This window comes from Lepidothrix coronata, unplaced genomic scaffold (genome assembly GCF_001604755.1).
Source record: "Lepidothrix coronata isolate B3197 unplaced genomic scaffold, Lepidothrix_coronata-1.0 Scaffold20, whole genome shotgun sequence".
In the NCBI taxonomy this organism is placed as follows: Eukaryota; Metazoa; Chordata; class Aves; order Passeriformes; family Pipridae; genus Lepidothrix; species Lepidothrix coronata.
The window spans coordinates 6,847,876-6,869,176 of NW_016690200.1; the positions used below are offsets into that span (position 1 = coordinate 6,847,876).

At 48.2% G+C, this 21,301-nt stretch overlaps 1 protein-coding gene across 5 annotated transcripts in view; it reads right to left on the minus strand.

The window, feature by feature from the left end:
* Positions 1–21,301, minus strand: part of PLXNA4 (plexin A4) — a 449,429-nt gene that overhangs the window by 88,262 nt on the left and 339,866 nt on the right. For all 5 annotated transcript variants that reach the window (XM_017807798.1, XM_017807799.1, XM_017807801.1 and 2 more), the window contains 3 exons: positions 20,905–21,004; positions 18,128–18,242; positions 1,020–1,220 (listed from right to left, as the gene is read on the minus strand). In XM_017807798.1, the coding sequence (XP_017663287.1) occupies positions 1,020–1,220; positions 18,128–18,242; positions 20,905–21,004 (416 nt within the window). The remainder of the gene's footprint in view (positions 1–1,019; positions 1,221–18,127; positions 18,243–20,904; positions 21,005–21,301) is intronic.

A 21,301-nucleotide genomic window follows, 5' to 3' on the forward strand; every position in this document is an offset into this window, starting at 1 on the left:
GCAGATGGGAAATGGAGGTGGGCAGAGGGAGAAAAGGACTCACCAAAGGGCACGTGGTGAGTCAGTGGTTGCAGGAAGGTCTGACTCAACCCAAAGCCAGGTTGGACAGGGCTTTGAGCAGCCTGGTCTAGTGGAAGGTGCCCCTGCCCATGGCAGAGGGTTGGAATGAGATGATCTTAAAGGTTTCTTCCAACCCAAAGCTTTCTGTGATTCTGTGATCTCACCCTTCTTTCGACCCATCACATCAGGCTGTTTATATGGGGTTTTCTATGTCCCATCGCAAAACCCCTGCAAAATAACCTAAACTCTCCATCTGGAAACCCTGTTTGTGGCACTGTGAGGATATGAGCAGGTTAAGCTGACAATGATGCCTTATGGGTCATGGCTAAGGTGCTCCAGCATGGCCAAATCCAGGATCCAGGGCTCCAGGGCCAGAGGTAACTATTGTGTGGTGACACCAGCCAGTCTGATCAGAAAAAGGGGCAGTTTTCAAGCTACCAGCCAGCATTTCCTTGACTGTGATTGGAATCATAGAATCACTGAGGCTGGAAAAGACCTCCAATATCATCAAGTCCAACCTTTGACCAAATATCCTCATGCCCACTAAACCACACCGCCAAGTGCTATGCCTACACATCTTCTAAACACTTCTAGGGATGGTGACTTCACCACTTCCCTGGACAGCATGTTCTAATGCTTAACCACTCTTTCAGCAAAGAAATTTTTCCTGGTATCCAACCTGAACCTCCCCAGCACAACCTGAGGCCATTTCCCCTTGTCCTATCCCTTGTTATCTGGGAGAACACACCGACCCCCACCCAGCTACACCCTCTTTTCAGGGGATTATAGAGAGTAATAAAGCATCCTTTGAGCTTCTTCTCTAGATTAAACAGCTCCAGTACCCTCAATAAGGCAAAAAGGGCTGTGACACCACCCCAAATCCCACTGGGACAGTGCTATGGGCACTTTTAGTCCTGTGTGGCCCCTGCAGCTCTCCCAGGCACACAGGGCTCGCTCACCGAAGTGTTCTGGCACTGCACACTGGAGCTGTTGAACCTCAGGGCTGGCACCCTCTGCTCGCTGCCCTGGATGTTCAGGATGCACTCGTAGCCTCTCTGGCCCGACTGAGGCTGGGGCAGGTTCTTGGCCTTCAGCGTGATGGGTTTGATCACTTCCACCGGCACCAGGATCTTCTCAGCCTGCAGCAGCTGGGGACAGTCCTGGGGAGAGAGCAGACAGCACACCAAGTCAGCACATGGGGTTTCCCACCCCCAGGTGGAGCCCTCTGATGCTTCTCAACCTTCTCACTTTGCCTGCTTACAAATCCTTTGCAGCTCCCCGGACCTCGCTCCGTTACGGGGGAATTGGGGAGTGTTACAGGGAAGGCTCAGATAAACAGGAGAGGAAGGATTTCTTTTACAGACCATCCTTTCCTATCTCCCTTGCTTACACTGCAGACTTTCAGCCTTCAGGACCCAGGGAAGCCACCTCTGGTGTTTTTTAATACCCGCTCTCTTATTCAGGTAATGGAAAAGGAATCATGTTCCCTCCATGGGTTTAGTCCAGTCACAATGCCGTGATAGAAGTGAATAAAGCCAAAACCTGAGCATAATTCCTTGCTTCCCAACACCATTATATAAAAGGCACAGCTCCAGCCAGCTCCAGCAAGATGTGTTGCAACCTATGGAGTTGGGGATGTTAAAAAGAGAGTTTATATTGGCTTAGAGGAGGACAAAATATTTATTACAGATAGATCCATCTCCCAAGAAACAACCATTACACAATGTGTGGAGATCCCTTGGAAAGGCTCCCCAAAGGAGCAATGCCAAGTGGATGTTGTTAATCTGGTGCCTCTGGGTGGGTCCCTCACAAAGGTAGAGGTCTGGGCACCCAAAGGTGGCACACAGGAGGCTGCACTCAAAGTGTCATTAATTTGCACAGCTTTAGAGTGGCCATGTGCTGCTTCTTCATGGCACAGTCAGACAAGCTGTCACATCCATGGATTCTAGGAAGCTACCACATCTTTAGGAAATTACTGCAGCTTTTTCCTGGATAATCCAAGGCCATTTGATATAAAATGGGATCCCTTAAACCACTGGAACAGGCTACAAAACAAAAGCACAGACCATACTCCCTGTGAGTGCCTGCCTGTCCCCCGTGGTGATTCTTTCCAACTCCCAGATGCCAAGGTCAAGTCTGTCCCCTCCTTTTCACATTTGGCACATTGATTGCTCTCTGTAGAGAGCTCCAGCATCATGATGATGCATCCACCCTGCCCAGTACAAAGAGCAACACCATTTCAGCCTACCCTGTCCAACATTAAAGCCAGGCCCAGTTGGGGCCAGCGGAGACAGGGAACTTCCTTAAAGAGGTGCAACCTTAATCTGTAGGGGTTGGCAAAAGGAAAATGACTGATTCAGGGGAGAAAAGAACTGAAAGGTTCAAAAGTGGAATTTATGGCTTATTGAGAGCCTGGGAGCTTGTTAGAGCAGATGGTGGGAGCATCTTACTGAAGCAAACAGCTTAAGGAGATAAAGAAATGGATTAGACGTGTAACATCTGCAGTTACATCAACCACGAGCAGAATTACAAGAGCCATCAGTCATGACATTGCATGTGTGAGTTGATCCAGGGGCAGGAGGAAAATCCAGTAACCACCCAATGCATCCCTGCAGTGAGGTCCAGAAGCCTTCCTCAGTCCCAAAGAGGGTCTGTCTGTCCTGGTGAGGATGCCAGACAGAAGAGTCCTTCAGGGCCACGTGATTTCCCATCTGCACTTAGAGGCTGAGAGCTACTGGTGGGCTCCAATTGGCCTTGCCCAGGTTGGCACCAGAACCTGGACAGGAGCTGGGTGGAGCTGAACCATCCTGAGTCCAGTGTCCATTTCCCCCCTAAACTGGCACTAGGCCTGGTTTGATACCTGCTACCAAGGGCTGAGGCTTAACAGGCCATCAGGTTAACCTGGTTGGAAGGTGTAAGCATTGGAGGTGGAAAGGAAAGCCCACGGGTGACTGCAATTCAGTGATGAACCTCACAACTGTGAGTCTCTGCACTCGGAGGGGGTGAGGATTGAGTGCTTGAGGGGCTACACCCTGTTCCAACACTCCCTTCTCCTGCTGCTGGGCTGCCCTGTGATGAAACATCTCTAGGGAGTTACTAACGCTCAAACACAATGGTTAAAGCGCCAGAGAAGTGTTTTTCTTGATTAAAGAGCAAGGCTTTACCATCTAGAAAGTCTTCCCAACCTTGAGTTCAATGGTCCTACATAGCAGCGTAGAGGATAAATGCAGGGTTAAGTAGATACTCAGCATGAGAAAATGAGGTATAATCTATAACTCTGTGTGATTTAGACCTATAAAAACCCAGAGGACAGGGGAAGGAGATGGTCTAGGCCATATTAAAGCAAGAGAGAGAGTTTCCAGTGCTGATCATGCCAGCAGATACCACATGTAAACACTATTTGGGACTAAATGGTTTCAACACCCCCGACCCTTCCCCGTCACGTGCCCAACATGTCCTGGGGCTTCTGCATCTGCTTCCTCTCTTTCTCCTGGCAGAAGAAAAGACCTTGGCAACATCCTCTCCATTTTTTTTCCCTCCCCAGCCACAGGAGTTGAGAGGGAGATGCATTGGCAGAGGGAATCAGTGGGACAGGAGGATGGGAAAGCCGTATCTGCCGCTGAGCAGCCGTTTCCCAAGAGTGGGCATTTCGCTTGATGTCTGTCAGACAGCAAAGCCTCTGATGGGAGCTGGAGGATGGAGGTTGGAGATAGTCCACCCTGTTACCTGCAGGCCAATCCCAGCTCTTCAGCCTGGTCTTTCTTGTGGAGCCTTATCCCGCCCCCCTCCACCGCTGGTGCTGTAACCTTTCCGATAACACTTGTTTCAAGTTCATTAACAAGCCGTGATTGAGGCAGCCCCAAAACAGGATTCGTTTGCATATAAAAAGCTTTGCAGTGCTGTGAGGAAGTTCATTATAGATAATTGAAGAGGCAAGCGCCATAAAGAGGAAATCCTCCCAATGTGGCTTTATCTGATTGACCTAATGTTCTTTCTAATTGAAACGGGGAGGGGAAGAGGCAATTTCATTGGGTGTTGTGCTGCATAAAACCTCAGAGCTTGGACCAGGCTCTGGGTTCAGATTCACACAGAACTCATTTTGCAGCCTGTGTCAAGCTTTGGGTGCCTGGCCAGGTTTGTATTTTTGAGGGGAAAACAACAAGCTGCTCAGAGCAGGCCCAAGCAGAGGAGTCCTTAAAAAAGATTTATCTTGGGTATTTTACAGTGGAAGCACTTTCCCCGCACCCTTTTCCTCTGCAATGGACATCACCTAGGCTGGAAAATATGGTTTTCACATGATAGAGAGGAAAGAAAAATATACTGCCAACAACTGCACCAAAGAAGGGCACAATCTCACCCCTTTTGCCTTTGGTATAAAATAAATTAAGCCTTTTGCCCGACTCGAAGGGCAGATGGTTCAGAATCCAGAGGATTGTTGTTGATTCATTTTGTGTGTGTAGCTTCACTCTATTCCTTAAATGCTTTCAGATGAGTCAGACCATTTACAATAATATCCCCCACCCTTGCCAGTTACTCCTATCAGCAGCAATGCACACCTCACATCACCAAAATTTTGCCAATTACCAAGTCAGGGAGCTTTTGCAGTGAAAACACTGTATGAAATGGGCTGGACTCATTGGGTCGATGGTAGTTTAATTTTCTTTATTTATAACTCCTCACAGAGCGGCTGTGAATGTGTTTTGTTGTAGCTTGCAGAAATAATAAAAGTCTCAGAAATATGAGAACCTTTTCTCTCCCATATGTGTTATGGCCTCCATCACAAAAGCTGAGTGAGTCCCCAGTCAGAGCCATCAGGAGGATTCTGCTAAAGAGAACGACGAAAACTCTCTGAGGCCGTGTGGTCTTAGCCCTGAACTAATTAGTTAGGTTCCTTTATGGTGCCTTATACATCTAGAGTTATGATTTCATGGAAATTTCATCCTGCTTTTTCCAAATATAAGCTGGAGACTGACCAGATACTCTGAGTTATCATCCTCTCCTAGGAATGTAGGGATCTTTCACAGCCTTGTGATGCTACATGGGTTTTATTCCAACCTTATTTTGTACAGTTTCACTCTCTGTTACTGGTTTTGGCCAGGGTTATGATCTGAAGCGTCATCAAAGTGTTTTCCACTTTCCAAAAGACAATGGGTTTTATCTACTTTAAACGGGGGGCATTCCACATGGGAACAGGTAAAACATCCATGAAGGTTTAACACAATGACCCATCCACCCATCAACAATCTCCACCTTATATTGCTGTCCCAGTTCACTCGTTTTCACTTGTGCATCTCTCCTCACACAGAGCATCCAGGTGAGGGAATCTTTCAACTTTTCCCTCATACTGGCTCCTCATGATCCCTGGTAGCACTGGCTGGATCTCCACTTAGAGTTCACCTATCGCTGACTTTATTGGAGGAATCTTTGGCAAGATAAACTCAACCCTTGGCAGTGGATTTTCACCCTTCCTTTCCCAGAAGGGCAGGAGTCATCTCCATTCAGGACCAGACACAGCCACCACCACCAATTCCTTTATTACTCATCTCAAAGCATCCAGTTCCCTTTTTCTTTCTTCTCCATTTCTTCACCCTCGAATTTAGGGGTTTTTTTTAAAGACTTTCTTTTCAATATCCCTCATCCACCCACCATCTTTGTTCCTTGTCCAAGCCATCTTGAGTGGAACAAACGTGACCGTAAAGTGAATCTAAGAGGGAAGCAGAATTTACTCACTCAAGACCTTTGGGGCCCCACAAGAAATGAAACTCAGATTGTTATTTACTCACATATCACATAAATAAATACATCTTTTGTTCATCTCCTCTGCTGAGCTGCAATGTTCTGTTTTTCCCTGTGCTCCCTGTGGCTTTCTCACCCGCCCACACTGTGCTGTAATCAAGTCAAGAGGGTAAGAGTTGAGAGACAGGGATTGGGTATTTATAAAGATATCTAGACCACGGCATCTGGATGCTCTGTAAATCAGATTAGATTAGAAAACATCATGACAAACACAGAACAAGGAAAGAGAAAGAAAAGGAAGGGAAGGAATGAGAAAAAGGAGGTGAAATCCGGGCAAAAAACAGGCAAAAAAGAGGCAAAAAACCCCCCAACCTTTCACTGACAAATCAGATTTCACTCGGATAAAAAGCAGGAAAACAGCAAGTTCACAAATGAGAGGCAGCAGGGACTGCCTGGAATATGTTGCCTGAACTTCTCTCTCACACCTTCACACAGTCACTCGGGGTCACCACCCGAGGTTTGTGTAGCAGCTCCCTCGTTCTGCTGCACACGAAGGCCTTCAGGCTCCAGGGCTGACAAGCTGGTTCCTTTGATGAATCACTTTTAAACTCCTGCACAGCTTCCCAGACCCTGGATAATGTGGAGAAGGAAGCAGCAAGGAGCTCAGCACTCCCAGTGAGGGAGGGGAAGGGGTGACTTACAGTCCACGCTGTGTTTACATTATTACACCACTAATTCTTAACATCATAAAAATTATATTTAAAATTTACACAAACGGTGCCAGGGAACGTTATTATGTTATAAAGTGGAATCAGGTCAATGCCTTGTAGGCAGGATTCCAAGCTCCATAAATTTCTGGATATACTTCCCCCAAATTTACATCGACACCAGCAGCAATCAAACCAGCTCCAAAAAAAAAAAAAAAAAGCTCACCCGGTCAAAGAATTTTTTAATGCACCATATATTTTATCTGCACTTCCTAAGTTTGCAGTGTTGTTAGTTTGATTGATGGTGTGCTTATTTATTGGCACAGCAAAAGTAATAATACATGAGGAAAATGCTCAGAACTTTAAAGGCAGCTGATGAGGAGAAAGCAACAGGATTTATGGGAAGTGTAAACATCTGCAGAGACAACAAAGGAATAATTGAGTCCTTGCATCTCTGTCACTTCTGGTGGCTCCTTTCTAGTTAAGAGTCTTCCAAGCACTCAGGAGCAAATTACAGCTGTCTTTTCTCAGGGATATTGCAAGGGATTCTTGTGCCTGGGAAAAGGTGGCTGGTGCTCTGTCTAGGGAAGAGATGTGCCCCTGTTTGAGCTCTGTGCACTCTGGTAGTTACACCCTCAGCCCTGCACAGGACCATCCCCAAGGGTCACACCATAGGCCTGAGAGGATCATCCAAACACTCCTTGGGCTCTGGCAGCCTTGGGGCTGTGCCCACTGCCCTGGGGAGCCTGGTCAGTGCCCAACCACCCTCTGGGGGAAGAACCTTTATTTAATATCAAACCTGCCCTGACACAACTTCAGGCCATTCTCTGGGGTCCTGTCCCTGGTCCCCACAGAGAAGAGATCAGTGCCTGCCCCTCTTCTTACTCTCATGAGGAAGCTGATGATGCTTGTGGGTCCCTTCCAACTCAGCCTACCCTGTGATTCTGTGATTTCAGTGCTGGCTTGCCCAGATCAGTGCACAGATATCGCAGCTGGAGGGAGGGAGACCAGGACATCATGGAATGGTTTGGGTTGGAAGGGACCTTAAAGATCATCGCATTCCACCCCCTGCCATGGGCAGGGACACCTTCCACTAGCCCAGATTGCTCCAAGCCCTGTCCAACCTGGCCTTGGACACTTCCAGGGATGGGGCAGCCACAGATTCTCTGGGACACCTGTGCCAGGGCCTCACCACTGATGGATAGCAGAGCATCAACTCAGCTGCCAGAGCCTCTTGGGTTCCTGGCCTCAGTGCTGTGAAGGCTGGAGAGCAATGAGCAGTGCTGGTACCCTGGAAGTGGATACTTTAAAGCAGGAGCTAAATGAAGATAACCAACCTCCTCTCCCATGGATCCCTGCCAAATCCTGCTGATTGGGAGCAAAGTGACTCCCCCAAGGCCATGCAGACAGTGTTGGGAAATGACCCAGGTCTGTTGAGAGCTTGATCCAACTCAGGACTATTCTGCCTCTGAAGTCAGTCCACACATCTCTGCTGATGAACATTAATGATTTTGCCCTCCTTTAATTCTTTATTAATAGAGTCTTTCTTAGCCGGTCCATTATTTCACAAGGATCAAGGTCAGCCTGCCATAATTATCCAAGAGACACATTTATCCCTTTTAAATAGAGACACAACATTAGCTTTTTTTCAGCCCTTTGCTGCTTTGACACACTCTCAGAAGGAAAAGTAATGATCCAGAGAGCAGGAGCCTTCTGGTCACTGGGTGAGGGGAGTGGACTAGTGACAAAAATAGTAGATGGTTTTGTCATGAAGTCCATCTGCTCACCAGAAAGGAGCTACTGGAGACATGTGAACAGTCTCAGTTCTGGTGTTTCCTGAGTTTGGAAATCATAAGAAATACAATCATGTGCATGGAAGAAGGTGGTGTGTGTTCAAGAGACAAGATAACCATGTATTTACTTGGACAAAGTCTGTCATTTTTTAAAGGAAAACACTGGTAAAGTAAGACAGTGCTTCTGAATAACACACATAGGAAAATGGGTTGTGTAAAGCTGTGGAAAGCACAGGCAGTTTGTAAAGCAGTAATTAACTTCTTCTCCAGTTATGATTATTTAAATCTGCACCCTTCATAGCCAGCCTTCTGTCTTTCTGTAAGGACTTCATCAGAAGCTGACAAGCCCTTTCATGTGTATCGTCCCTGCCCATGGTAGAGGGGTTGGAACTAGATGATCTCTAAGGTCCCTTCCAACCCAAAACATTGTGTGATTCTTTGATATCACTGCACATCTCTGCCTGGCACCCCAACAGCCCAGTGAAGCTGAAAAGTTTGAGCATTGACATAATACCCCTTTCTGCTCATCCATGCAGGTACCAGTGACATGGACATGTCACTCCTCAACACAGTTTACTATTCATCTGTGTCAAAAAAATAGGTTTTGCACGAGTAAGGGACATTATCCAGCTAAGACTTGCTCAGAAGTGAGAGAGATTCCCATGGCAACACTCTCACATGGGGATTTCTGATGTCTAACAAGGGTTGAGCCCAAGTTGCAGCGCTTTCATCCTAAGAGGGGACAGAAAGTCTATTCCTCCTCTAAAGCTGCCCAGTTTTACAAAGTTAGTAGGAACTCGGTGCTTTTGAGAGCTCCAGACTTTGGCCCAACTAGGCCAGGAATTCCCAATGAATTCAGAAGTGAACAGCAGAGATGGAGGAACAGCTGGACCGGAGGTTGCACACACAGACCATGTTGATGCAAACCCACTTCCTTCAGAAACCAGGACAGAAGCCCAGAGAGTCATCAGACTTTGGCTTCCACGGTGGGAAGGTCAGGACCATGATATCATGGCTCTTGTCATCTTCCCCCTCACCAAGAGCCATGACAGCAGGAGATAACACCCAAGCCAAAGCAAATGGACTCAAGGCAGGGAAGGAGGGTCTGGGCTCAGCCTCCTGGAGATGCCCCAAGCAAGGCAGGAGACACATTCCGGCCTCACCTCTTATCTGCAGCTTCAACATCCTGAGAATGTTTCTCCTTGGCCAGGCCCCAAAAGCTCACATGTCCCAAAGCAGTGAATGCAGCTGATGCTACAACGGAGAAAAGCAAAATCTTTTGGCTTCAGAGCCAAGACATGTCCCTGGACTAAGTCTGAAAGGGGAGTTGTCTTTCCTCCCTCACACTGCAGGGTGCCAGACTGATCTTAGCAGTCCTGACAGATGTCCAGAGAGCCAGAAAACCCTGTAGTCACTTGAGGCATGACAGTGGCATTGCACTGAGTTGGGCTATCAAAACAACATAAGCTCTTCCTCATGTTTTTTCCAAGGATGTCGTGTTGGCAGGGACAGATGAACATTACCCTGTTGCATTCTGAGATCCCTCTGTCCTGTGGGATAAATAATCTTGCATTACAAAGATGAGCAGCCCAACTGTTATGAAAAACATTTAGCTGGGACATGGTATTGAGTGTCAGATGCTTCTTACATCTTCATTCCAATTAATCTCCCTGGGTTGCTCCTGGAAATCACACGAACAGGTCCTTGATTAGTCACTCACAAGGTGGCTGGAGAGGCAAAGCTCTAAGACAACAAGCTGTTATTAAGGTAGGATGAACTGCCCTCAGGGAGGCCTTTTCCCATCATTTCTCAGTTCCTGTTGTGATTTGGTAGGAGAAGTTGTGCACCAGGACAGATTTCCTGCAGGTCCACCACAGTAAAAATCAGAAATAGATTAGCTATTAGAGATTAGATAGATGAGACAGATTGGATATTAGGAAGTAATTCCTGGCTGGGAGGGTGGGGAGGCCCTGTCACAGGTTGCCCAGAGAAGCTGTGGCTGCTCCTGGACCCTTGGAAGTGTCCAAGGCCAGGTTGGACAAGGCTTGGAGCAACCTGGGCTAGTGGAAGTTGTCCCTGCCCGTGGCAGGGTGTTGGAACTACGTGATCTTTAAGGTCCCTTCCAACCAAACCATCTATGAATCCATTAAATCCTACAGACAATGAACAAGTTGCCAGCCTTTTCCCTTGCCAGCTGGGTGACTGCAGGGCAAAATGGCTCAGAGATGACAAAAGGTACCCAAAAATAACAGAAGAAGCCACTTCACACGCACCTTTTTCTTCACCTCAGTGCAAGTCACCGTGACTTGCAAACAACAGCAAATTATCTAATTTGTTTGTACATGCTCAAAGACTTCTTATAAGCAGCCCCCACTGAGAGATCACGGCTCCAGGAACTAAGTACTGTACAAGCACCTATTAACTGAAAGTGTTTACCCAAATCAGAAGGTGTGAGGGAATCAGGGGCACAGAAAGGTGAACATGCCCAAGTAATTCAATCAGAAATATAACTCTCATCTGCTGAAATAAAACCTGTGGCTCATCAGTGGCTCTGAGCAGTATTTTCGTGCTCTAACAGGACTCTGTGAACAAGGAGAAAGCTTTCTGCCCAGCCTCCAATTCCTGTGTTTAATTTCCTCTCATGATTATCTGAAGCACCCCCTCTGACGAGGATGTACCCACTACAGGACACATCTTTTCTGGGAAAGGGCTGTGACAGTGGATCGGAGCTGAAATGCCAAAGCACCAGGAGCCCTGAGGCACAGCTGGATCCACACTGTCAGCTCCAGCCTCCTCCCAGATTACCCCTGCCTCCCCCTGGACAGGATGCCAACCAGACTGAACCCCTTCACCCGCTCTTGGAAACCCTTCTAAGAGCGAAACAGATGATAAACACCAACCCCTCGTGCTGCTCGAAAGCAGGCGGCACAAAACATGTGCATCCCTCCACCACATCCCACCTGCACGGGGTGGCTGCTGGTCCCCCTGCCTGCTCACAGCACTTGAAGGCAGCAGGTTGCCCGCAGTTGCCATGGAAACCACACCTCACACCCTCCCCTTGATGACAGACAGGTGCCAGGAGAAGTGAGTGGATAATTGAAAGCCAGGAAGGACTGGGAGCTCTGGAATTGGCCTCGCTGCAGCTGTCATTGCAGTCCCTGAGAAATGAGAGGGGCATTCATTGAAGCAGAGATGGGTTTTCTCCTCTCCCCGTGCTGCTGCTTCCAGCAGAAGCCTCTCTAGATGGGTTAAGTGAAGCTGGAAACGGGAGAGGGATGGAAACCGAGCAGTTGCCACAGCAACAGCTGAAGATGCATCACCAGGAGGTTTGTTGATGCAAAGGGAGCAAGGAGTTGGCCCTGCTCACCCCATGGCCCAGCAGGTCCTCTGCCCCCTCCCCAGTGCAGCCACCCAGCACACTGGGGAGCATTTTGGGAGGAGGTGGCCACTGTGCCTTCCTCCTACACCTTAGGAAGAGGCCAAAACGGGACCTTTGGACTGTTTCTTGAGACCTTGAGGCAAAGTCCTTCCTGAGTCACAGAGGGATGTACCAGCAGGACGGGGAAGGGCAGTGCTGGGTTTACTACAGACAAAGTCCATGATGAGGAGATGTGGGCATTAATACAAAGAAGAGGGTAGGATAGGATAGGATAGGATAGGATAGGATAGGATAGGATAGGATGGGATGGGATAGGATAGGAGAGAAGCAGGATAGGAGAGAAGTAGGATAGAAGTAGGATAGGAGAGAAGTAGGATAGGAGTGAAGTAGGATAGGATAGGATAGGACAGTAGGATAGAATAGGCTGGGCTAGACTAGACTAGAATAAAATGGAACAAAAGTAGGATAGAAGTAGAATAGGCTAGGCTAGGCTAGGGTAGGCTAGGCTAGGGTAGGATAGAAGAATAGGATAGGGTAGGATAGGATAGGGTAGGATAGGATAGGATAGGATAGGATAGGATAGGATAGGATAGGATAGGATANTAGGATAGGATAGGATAGGATAGGATAGGATAGGATAGGATAGGATAGGATAGGATAGGATAGGAGAGAAGCAGGATAGGAGAGAAGCAGGATAGGAGAGAAGTAGGATAGGATAGGACAGTAGGATAGAATAGGCTGGGCTAGACTAGACTAGAATAAAATGGAACAAAAGTAGGATAGGATATAAGTAGAATAGGTTAGGCTAGGCTAGGGTAGGCTAGGATAGGGTAGGATAGAAGAATAGGATAGGGTAGGATAGGATAGGATAGGATAGGATAGGATAGGATAGGATAGGATAGGATAGGATAGGATAAAATAGGATAGAAGTAGGATAGGATAGAAGTAGGATAGGATAGAAGTAGAATAGGATAGGATAGGATAGAAGTAGAACAGGATAGAACTAGGATAGGATAGGATAGGATAGGATAGGATAGGATAGGATAGGATAGGATAGGATAGGATAGGATAGGATAGGATAGGACAGTAGGATAGACTAGACTAGACTAAAATAGAAGGGAACAGAAGTAGGATAGAAGTAGAATAGGATAGGCTAAGATAGGATAGGATAGGAGTAGAGTAAATTATGTTCAGCTCCAAGGGCACCTACAACAACCATCCAGTCCACCTGCCTGACCACTTCAGCCTGACCAACACTTAAAGCCTGTTATTAAGGACATTATCCAACTGCTCCTTAGAAGTCAGTCAGTTCATACTGAGTTGTCATCATCACTCTCTGCCTTCTTTTTTCCCCTTCCTTTTCCCCTGTTTTCCAAAAAGATCCGTTCCCAAGAAGGACAAGCAGCTGGGCAGAGCTAAACCACTGCACACCACTGCAGAGGCCACTGGCAGAGCTTTTAGTTCAGAACAAGGCACAGGCAAACACTGGGAAAAGCATGCTCTGCTCCTCAGCAGCTGCTTCCAGGATGCAGCTCACAAGGCTTTCTATCTCTTTTGACAAATTAATATTTGAAGCAGTTGTTTCTTTTATGTGGGCTCTGCTGTCATTAGCACGTACAACTCGACATAAAACACTCTGGTGCAAGATCTTTTCTTCTGTTCCCTTTTTAGGCAGCAGATGAAAATCCTTTTAATAAAAAGGCCTGTTTGGGGGAGGAAGGAAAACACATGCACACACAAATCGGCTGAGAAGGGAGAGATGAAAACCTCCTTCAAGGTAATTAAATGATTATGTATCTGTTAAAGCCAGTGAATAATAGATTTGTTATCTAGGCTTGCTTTTGGCTTTTGCCATTTTTTTTCTCCTCTTTTTTCCCTACACAAAGCTAAAATCCTTGCAAGGCCTGGAACAACACAGTGTTCATCTTAGAGAAAAAGGCACAACAAAAAGATTTAATCCTTTATCCCATCAACTCGAGTAGGATACCCCAGCAGCCCATCCTTGGACAGAAACACTGATGAAATAAAAATTACCCCCTTGGATCAGAGCAGATCTGTACAAAGATGAGATGGACAATGCAAATCAGGAGAGACAGGAGCTGTTTCTACAGCTTCTGTCTCGCTAAAGACCCTCAGATCAATTGTTTTCCACCTCCTTGCCTCAGTTTCCCCCCCAAAATTGCTGACTGTCGTGCCCATTTACAGAAGAAAATGACTGAGCTCTCTTACTTGGTAATTGTGCCAGGTAAGTCAGGGTTGATTTCACAGTGTGTTAGTCTGGTTTGTGCTCAAACTCTAAGCCTGCACCGTGACTTTAGTTATGGTCAGCAACAAATGTCAAAAGCAGAGACAGGACAGCCAAGAAAAAACCAGAAACTCAGCCCACTCCCTTTTATATCTAATTCTCTCCACTTTTGCCATCAGCTCTTTGGGAAAAACAACAACAGCAACAACAACAGTCCACTTCAGTATTAAAATGCCCTTTTTTTCCTCGTGCTTTCCCTTGCTGCCCTCAGTAATGATAACATCAGCTCCCCTTTATAAAGCAAGAAGTCACTCAGTGTATTTCGAGCCAGTGGGCCTGGTTTTTGAAAACCTGCTGTAAAGGGAAATTACACGCCAAGGTGAAGCATTTCTGCCACAAATCATCCAGGGACTTTGTCAACCCCGTGTGATTAAGATCAGTGCCATAATCATAAATACTCTTGCTTTATGACCATGCTGGAGTTCTTCACTGGAGCAAACATGGGCTTTCCCAAGGCTCTCAGACTAGTTGATCCAGATTTATCCCAGGCAGAGCTGATCCACCTGACAAATGACAGGAAAGAAAGTCGTATCTCCATGTTGATAGTGAGGGATGTGCCTTTTCTGTCCTTTCCCCATCTCTGGTTGTTCTGCCAGGTGGGACTGGCTGATCCCAGCCATCCATGATGCCATTCAGAGGCTCTCCTTGGATGGCAGATCACAGGCTACACAGACACAAGCAGCATTTTGCCTTCTGGACAATGTGGGTCACGGCCAGAGCCTTTCTGCTGTCCCACTGGATCAGCCTCAAATTCATCCAGCATTCTAAATTAATCAGCAACTCACACTAAAATTAAAGTAAAAACCCCAGATCCTCTCAGAGAACATCAGGAAGACCTGAGTGAAAGGCTGAGCCCATGGGAATCCAGAAAGTTGTGAGGTGTCCTAAGGAAATCACGGAGTCAGAAAGTACACAAGGGCACAAACCTCCCTTCAAAGCACTCCAGGCTCCTCCAGGGGTGATGGGTGCCAGCCCAGTGAGTCCATTTGCAGCCCAGGCCATCTGGAGAGTGGGAAGTCTCTTCCCACATGATGGCAAGATGTTGTACAGGCAAACAGAGAACAAAAATTACCTGAGGGTGGGTGTTACAAGAGAAGGTGAAGGCCAGAGTGAGAGGGAGGGTAGAAGGCTTGTCAGGCCAGCAGTGATGATTACAGGGGGAAGGAGTTCCTGGCACTGGTCCATATGACAGAACAACACCAATATTTGTTTGCTTGGCAAGGAGTCTCTTGGTGCAAGATCCTGGAAGATGCCCAAGCTAATCTGCTCAGCAAACCCATGGAAAGACTGCAAATGGGATGGTCCATCCACTCCACACTGGTGATACAGCTTCCCATCAGTCCTCCCTCCAGACTTACTGATTTAGCAGGTACTCATGCCTGGATGGTAGGAAACACTCCCCCCTCCTCATCCTCCAGGGATATAAATGCTTCCAGAGGAAAGGACTTAAAGAAGCATGGAGATGAGAGGCCAGTAAGAACAGAGCCACTCAACATGATGGTGCATTCCAAGCACTGCTGAAGGTGGCATTGGGAAGTCTGGAAATGGACCTCAGTCCTGGCAACCTCGTGAGTCACCAGGAGCTGGGTGAAGGTCTGGATGGGCAATGAGGAGCCAGGCGTGGCTTCAAGATACCCAATGGTTTCTACTGCTCCAAGAACCCACTCAACAAACAGGCAAATGTGTAGGACAGAAAATGATAGCATTGCAGGTGAAAGTGAAAAACAGGCAGTGGAAGTTGCAGTGAGAGGGATGAGTCAGTGGGAAGGTGGTTTTTCAAGGGAAGTGTGGGAGACACGACGCAGCGTTTGCTCAAAGTGCCATTTGACAAAAACCTTCCTGGCCGCAGAGGGATTGTAAATCTCTCTGTCAGAATGCACTTGTGATGCCATCCTTCCCCAGCCCAAGCGTCCTTGACAGCCACAAACACACAAACGGAGTGAGAGGGACTCTGAAGTTACAGGGCATTTCTCACACTGCCAGGCAGAAAAGAAGCTCGGAAAGTTTTGGGGTTTGGAAGGCCATTATCCTTCCAGATTTTGCAGTTCCAGTGCTGGGAAGTGTTTCCTCTGTCCGGTAGAGAGGAAATCCAGCTCCTGAGCTGAGCAGCTGAGTGCCAAATGTTGTATCCCAGGGGAAAGAGGTCCCATTTGTGCTCAGAGATGGTTTTGCCACAGCCCTCGTTGGGAATGACCGGTGTAACATCCATGTCTCACATGATGCTGTCATTGCCTTGGAGATCAGTAGTTGTCTTCCAAGGTCGGGTTTGTGCCTCTCCCTGTGCCATGCAAATCCCACAGAGCAGTTTTGCAAGATCAGAGAGGGAGTTTATGAAGCTTAGCAGGAAATTCTCTGTTTAAGGGGATAGAAGAGAGAAAGAGCAAACTCTGCTGGCAGATAAAGCCCCCTAGGCTGGACCTGTCTGCTGGTCTGAAGAGGACACCTTTCAGAAACCAAACTAGCAGAGAGGTGATGAAGCTAAAACAGGCAGATCTGCAGAGTTTGATGAGTCCACTGCCTTCCTCCCCAGTTCTGCAGAGCAAGGCCTTGGAGGGGATAAAGACCAGGGGCTGTGCCATCCCCAGCCCATTCCCTAAGAAAGTGGGATCATTCTTGTGGTCTCCTTTCTGATGAGAGCCGTGTCCTGAATACCAGGGATGTGATAGGGGTTGAGGGAGCAGAACATCCACTAAGGTTTGTAGGCATTTCTTTTTGGACAGGGGGCTGGAGGAGAGAAGAGGTGGGAACTGGGAAGGTGAGTCCTGTGCTTGGTACATGGGACACCCCACAGGAGCCAGAGAAGATCAGTGGTGATGGTTTTGCAGCAGTATTTCAGTGGGAAGCTGAGACGAAGTGTCCCAGGGGATTCCACTCCAGCCTTCCAGCCCCTGAAGTGGAAGGCGCAGAAATCTGTGGGCAGCAGGACTGGACAAACTGTGCCAAGGTTCCATGTGAGGGAATAGTCCCTCTCTGGCCGGGATAACCTTCCAGAAGGGCTGAACTTTGAGCTGCCTTCCTTCACCACCAAGCAGAGGGTGCCAAGCCCTCCACCTCCTCAGCATGTTTTCCAGCAAGTTTATAACAAATTCTGCATCCTGGTAGACTGAGAACTCATGAATATTTATGGTTGTCCCAGTGGCACAGCAGGTCAGAAGTTCTGATGCAGGACACCTCAACCAGCACATATGTGGTATCTCAAGCAGCACTTATGGAAGGGGTGGGAGGGAACGGGGATGTTATGGGAATGTGAAGACACTACATGTGGGTCTTCTGGTTCAGCTGGGCTGGGGCAGGGGCTGGTGGTAGGTGGGGGATGACATTAGAGACACCAGAGCCAGCAGGCAGCACGGGGAACAGTGAGGGTTTCACCCTCTGAATGCAGCACACGTTGCCAGAGTCTTCAGCAGCCACTTGTGCCCTGGTGGCTCAGCAGGTATCAGATCTCTTAATGGGTACTGGTCCCTGAGGCCAGGCAAACAACCAGCCCTCTCAGGTCATTTACCAGACAGCCCAGGATGCTTTCAGACCGTTCCTGGCCAGGAAGTAATTAAGTAGCTTCCTATTTGTATTCTCCCCAGCTCCACTTGTCTGCGAGTGCTCGTTAGTCACAGTACCTGCCAGGCAGCATTTGCAGCTCTGTGTTAAACCCCAAGGTCCAGTTCAGCTCAGTGACTGGCAATGAGGCATCTCCTGGCCTCATCTGGAGGCAGTTTGAGGCACTGACCATTGGGCTTCAAATCCATGAAGCCACAAAGGTGTTCAAAGCGTGGCTGAAATCTACTGGTACCATGGACAAAGCCCTAAATCCTTCCCAGATCTCAACTGCTGGGAGAGGTGCTTAGAGGAGTAGAGTATCTCCATCTCTCCTGGAGACGTATTAGCACTGTTTTCCATCCCTCCCAGCCCCTTGGTGCCAGAGTTTGTCATGATTTTCCAAGGTAACCCACTCCCTGTAGCGTGTGGGAGGGAAGGAGAAGCTCCCTGAGATTTTGGCAGAGCAGAGAGGAGAGGAGCTGCATACAGAGAGAGAGGTGAGGGTCTCCTGGAGGGTGAGGGTGGGACTGGAGGTGGAGAAGGCTTCCTGGGCTGTTAGTTTGACAGGTGACATCAACCCCTGTGCCCCATCATATCCTGTGCCCCTGCCTACCTCAGGCATCTTGACTCGTCCCTCCTGGAAGGAGCAGGAGCTGGGGTCGTGGGTGCACACGTGGCGGTACTTGCACCAGTGACACCTGTAGGGGCTCTCCACGCATGACAGACACCTGGGAACAGAGAGAAAGAGCAGTCACCTGGCCAGCAAGGTCCCATCAGCCAACAGGACAGGCCTCGAGGCTGAGAGCCTTTCTCAGAGGGAAACACAGCCTGACAAACATGGTTTTTTGGGGTTTTTTTTTGACACGACACCATCAGGTTACAGGATGGTGCTAGACTTGCCACGGCCTGAGCTGGTTGTGGCTGGGATCACAAGAATCTCATATTTATTAGTTAATTTAGGTTGCATTCATATCATTGCAACTGGAGGAATAATAAATATTTCTTGCATTTTGATTGCCCTGTTGCAACTTTTATTCCGACTATCAGCAAGTTGTTGGCTTCACACACAAGAGGCATCCCCACTTTTTCCCAAATACTGGGTATAACAAAAAATATGAGATCAGGGGATGGGTGGAAATAAGAAAATATGAGATTAGGGGATAGGTGGAAATAAAAAAGTACGAGATCAGTGGATGGGTGGAAAATACTGCAGCCTGGCTGCCTCCACACTGGGCTGCACCAGTGCCCTGGGAGCTGTGAAGACATCAGGAGAAGGTGGCCAAACAAGGGACTGGTGGGAGAAGTGATGCCCATGGAAGGCAAACCCTGGGCACCAGCAGTTCCATGGCGTTAATCCTCCCACACAGAGGCCAGAAACCAAGGGGGATGCACTAAATTCAAAAAGTCAAGGATGGAGCAGGGAATTTTCTCCCCCTGTGTCCCACAGGTTTATTAGTGTGAGTTCTGACCAGGGTGAGGAGGCTCCTGCAAATATATTAACTGTATTTTTCTTTTCTTCACCTCAGCAGAGAAGTGTAGACCATTGGAGCAGCTACCTGGGAAAGAGGGCATATTTAGGACATCACCTGCTCAGGATGTAGGTAAGAACCATTCTCTCCACCTTACAAGGTTTTGCTCTCCTGTCCCCAGGGGCTCTGCAGAGTAGGAGCTGCAAACACCTCTCCTGGCTGTGTCACAGCACTGACTTACACCTACCTCACACTTCTTTTTAAATTTAATATATGTCTGCTCACCAGCAACCAAAAGGAGACATAAACTCTCTGCACAATCCTGATCACCCACACTCTGGAGACCTTCACATCCAAGGCATGGAGGGGCTGGAGCATGTCCAGGGAAGGGAAGGGAGCTGGGGAAGGGGCTGGAGCAGCAGGAGCGGCTGAGGGAGCTGGGGGGGCTCAGCCTGGAGGAAAGAAGGCTCAGAGGGGACCTTCTGGCTCTGCAACTCCCTGACAGGAGCGGGGAGCCAGGGGAAATCAGGCTCTGCTCCCGGGGAACAAGGGACAGGAGGAGAGGAAACGAACTCAAGTTGTGCCATGGGGAGGTTTATATTGTATTAGAAAATTATTTTCCGTTTAAAGGGTTGTAAAGCCCTGGCATAGGCTACTCAGGGAAGTAGTGGAGTCCCCATCCTTGGAATTGTTCAAAAAACGTGTGGCTGTGGCACTTGAGGACACGGTTTGATGGTGAACATGGTGGCAGAGCTGGCTGATGGTTGGACTTGGAGATCTTAGAGGTCTTTTCCAACCTTATTGATTTTAAGATCCTATAAAGCTGCAGACTCTAAAGTACCAGAAGGGACCTTGAAGGGGGTAAATTTTCCTGGCTTTTACTGGGCTTTTAATGGGCAGGAGAGAAAAAACTGCCTCCAGCAGAGCTTGTCTGAGCCCAAGAGGCATCCACACACCCTCTCCCCTGTCTCCTGCTCAACTCCAATCCACCTTCAGCTCTGGTACAGCAACTTATTCTTCAAATTGGTAACAAGTGCTTGCTCTGATACATCGAATTAAAAATGGATAGTGTAGTACAGTTTGTCAAGTAAGGAACCAAAACATGCCATAAATATTTAACACCACCATCTCTCCTGCTCTCCCCACCAACACTTACTTTCTGACACTGTTTGTCAAAGCAGCAGGTACATGGAAATAGGAATTGCCTTTCCTTGTGAATTGCTGAGCCGCAGTAATTATGTGCTTTTGGCACTTCTGAACAGGCTCAGTGGTGGGGACAGAGGTGCTCAGCCTTGCTCAGGGCTGGATCATCCCACTGGAAGAGCATCTTTCTGTGGGGCAGCTGCAGATCTGCTCTGGTGGGGCAGCTCCTGAGCAGCCCTGGGTGGCAGCTAAACCCCAGAAAAATAGGGTGGGAGGAAGAAAAGGAGCTCACAGCATGGAAAAGATGGTCTTGAGGGAATCAGCTGGGTGTTCCCTTCTCAGTTCACATCATGCACGAACCAACCTTCCAGACTGGAAAGACCAATCCCATATTAACCAGCTGGGGCAGGCTCCTGCTGGTGGGAATGGCAGGAGGGGTGAGGGTTGGAGATGCATATTATGGGCAGGATCCAGCCATCCACAAACACCTGATTAACAGGATGATGAGGGGGCCACGTGCTGAGGTCATGATCCAGTCCTGACTCAATTCTGTGGCAAACTGCCCCAATGTGACACTCTGCCTGCAGAACAAATGGTCCCCATACTCTCGGTCTTCTCGGGAAGGACCCCATCATCCTGACTACCACACAAGTGACCCAGACCCCATGTCACCTCCACACCTAACCAGCTTCCTGAGGGACACATGCCCATCACCAGGGGGTTCTGTGGCAGATCCAGGGGCGGAATGGGAAGCAGGGATCAAAGGAAAGGAACATACGAGTTGTGGACGCTGCAGTTGTAGAAGACGAAGCTGGTGCTGGCAAAGGTCATACCCGTTTCCTTGGACTTGAGCTGAAGCTGCACAATGTGATGGTCTCCTGGGGGAAAAAGAGACACATCTGTGTGTGAGTGCTTTGTCAGCCTAGTTAAGCACTGCTGGCCATGCCACCAGCCTGAATCTGGAGCTGTCCCACAGTACCTTGGCTGGTCTGTCCTCAAGAGAAGTGGAAAGCACAATAAAATCCTTCTAGAGCCCAGTTCTCCAACAGAGTGACCTCTCTGTTGGTGTTGGGATGATGGAGTGCATGTTCACCACTGGAAATTATTGTACCTGGGAGCAGAGTCTGGGCTAGACCATGACAACAGGTCTAGATCATACCTCACTAATCTCAAAA